This window comes from Notolepis coatsorum (genome assembly GCF_963971535.1).
Source record: "Notolepis coatsorum genome assembly, chromosome: 17".
In the NCBI taxonomy this organism is placed as follows: domain Eukaryota; kingdom Metazoa; phylum Chordata; class Actinopteri; order Aulopiformes; family Paralepididae; genus Notolepis; species Notolepis coatsorum.
In genome coordinates, this window is record NC_140181.1 from 16,764,879 (window position 1) to 16,767,475 (window position 2,597).

Sequence of the window (2,597 nt, forward strand, 5' to 3'; positions counted from 1 at the left end):
GGTATGGGATTCAAAAGAATGATGTCCAATAAGACTCGAGGCTGATCTGCGTGATCACATGGCTTTGTTTAGAAATATGATTGGCTCCTTCGTCTATTGGCAACGTGAACCTGGGACAAAAGTAAGGTATGTCACTTTTGATTTGGACCATTTCAAACAAACTCGACCTGACCGGTTCTGCTACCTGTCTCGAAATACCTGCACAGGGAGAGGGAGAAGGAACGCTCATTGGTTTGGAATGACGGTCTGGTTTCACGAGAAATGAAACTACATGCAACACGGACTGATTCGACAGTAGGACCTGGCGCTGTTCAGACCACTGTTGAGGATCTTCTGCCTGCAGGTTGGATTGATTGATTTTAATTAAATTTTAAAACACACATAACTATCACAACAGATTGATAAAAGCAAAAACAATATACATACATACATATATCTACATACACACATAGGCCTACATACAAACACATATACGTATACACATATACACACAGGTAGTATTGGAAAGCCACATAAAACATGGATGTGCTAGAATCAGGATTACAACGATGATATTGTTTTGGGTGTTAAAGCCTATATTGTCATTGATGTTTTCTTTTGGTTTTGATTGAAGGTTAACTTACTGTACAGCTGTGATGTCACAAGGACGAGGTCACTGCGGTTGGATCCTGTTTGTGCTGGTTGTGCTGTGTGGACTGTTCTTCACTGCCCAAAACCAACCTCAAGGTAGAGGACAATAACATGCACACCTGACACTATTATAGATGTATGTGTTTTGTTTTATTTGCCACATACAGTATAAGGTACATGTACATTATAGTGAAATGATTGGTTCTGTATGACCCTCCTGAGATTGTGCTTCATGAAGAAAAAATAAAGAAAGCCCAAACACTACAAAATATACAATATACAAAAGAAAAAATGCAAAATGCAGAATGCAAAACATGAGGTAGAGAAGTAGTACATCTTTTAGTAATGAATAGATAAAATATGGTGTTGTGTTAAAAGTGAACGTTAAAGGTGAATGTTTAAAGTGTGCATGTGGATGTTGTGTGCAATGAGTGTAGAATGGACGAGTTAGTGTTGCATATAGTCCATGGGTCATTCTACGGAAGCTTGCCATTTTCACTTTTTAATGTTTGATTTGAAAAGTATTGTTTTAAAAGTTTTGGATACTTTTTTTAAGTGGATTCTTATCTCTCAGAAAAATTTACCGTGCCATCTCAGGCTATTATATTTTAAAGAAAAATCACATTTAAACAACATGCATATTTGTTTTTCGTCAGCCCTGTTACTACATATCAATTACTGTTTGAAAAGGTTATAAATACATATTTAGAATAATTATGATATCATAGAAAGATAAAAGTCCCTTGTTACAATAGTGTGTTTGTAGAGTTAGAATATTGACGAGTTAACTTTTTTTCCCATGAATAAATATGCCCATTCACAATGGACCCTTTCACAGCATATTTGATTTAAGAAAAAGTTATGAAAACAAAATAATAATATCCCAATTTCTTTAAGGGAGCCACTGGTTTCTATTACTTACCATATACAACTAGTTCGTTTTACATTTTTATTTAATTTTCTTAAATTACATCAGAATATTGTACAATTAACAGGGCTGACACCCCAGTAACAGGATTGACACAGTTACCAAAATGGTTATACTGCTTGTTTAAGTTACAATTGTGGGTGTAATGGGGTTATCTTATGGAGATAGTTATGACACAGTCATAAGTCTTTAATTCAACATGACATATCAGAGTACTTTGTTGACAGATATGAGGTTTTAGTGTAGAAGATGATGAAAATAATTATGATACTGCAGATGTAGTCAAATTCAATCAATTGTTTTATTCAAAAACAAAACAAAAAACAATCAGGAATAGGAGGGGGAAAAAACGCCATCTCATGTACCCTATCAACATGTGAACCTCGGTTGACAGCGGAAATTCAACCTTGGCAACAAACAGCAGTGGAACAATGTTTCAAACATCTAACATCTTTTCAAACATCTAAACCCCCCTCCCTAGAATTGCAGAACAAACAATCACCTAATGCACCATTAGTTTGCCTACCCAACAAGTTTTGACCAGATGTCCTTCTGGATCTCTACATGTCGTGCTGTCACATTGACAGGAGAAGGAATCAACCTTAAAATGTCATCAAACATGTACCAGATACAGTCCTCGCGGGATGGCCAGAAATATCTATTCTGGCCAATATGGTGCATGCACTTCACTTGGGCATATCCTTCACCTGTTGCCACAATGATTCCAGGGTACAGCTCCTGGTCATATGTAAGGACACACCATTGACCAATTATCCCATCACTACTCCAATCGATCTCCTGGGGTCCTTGAAGTTCTTCAGTCAGCTGTTCTGCTGACTTTTGTGCCTGTGCTTGTGTGGTTGGCTGAGGTATGGCTGGGGTGCTTGTGGTTGGCTGAGGTATGGCTGGGGTGCTTGTGGTTAGCTGAGGTATGGCTGGGGTGCGTGTGGTTGGCTGAGGTATGGCTGGGGTGCTTGTGGTTGGCTGAGGTATGGCTGGGGTGCTTGTGGTTGGCTGAGGTATGGCTGGGGTGCGTGTG

General features: G+C 38.4%; 1 protein-coding gene across 3 annotated transcripts in view; it reads left to right on the forward strand.

Moving 5' to 3' along the window:
- Positions 1 to 211: 211 nt before the first annotated feature.
- LOC311244267 (hepatic lectin-like) overlaps positions 212 to 2,597 on the forward strand; it is a 30,423-nt gene continuing 28,037 nt past the window's right edge. For all 3 annotated transcript variants that reach the window (XM_084333685.1, XM_084333683.1, XM_084333686.1), the window contains exons 1-2: positions 212 to 343; positions 614 to 726. In XM_084333685.1, the coding sequence (XP_084189811.1) occupies positions 636 to 726 (91 nt within the window). In that variant the 5' untranslated portion in view covers positions 212 to 343; positions 614 to 635. The remainder of the gene's footprint in view (positions 344 to 613; positions 727 to 2,597) is intronic.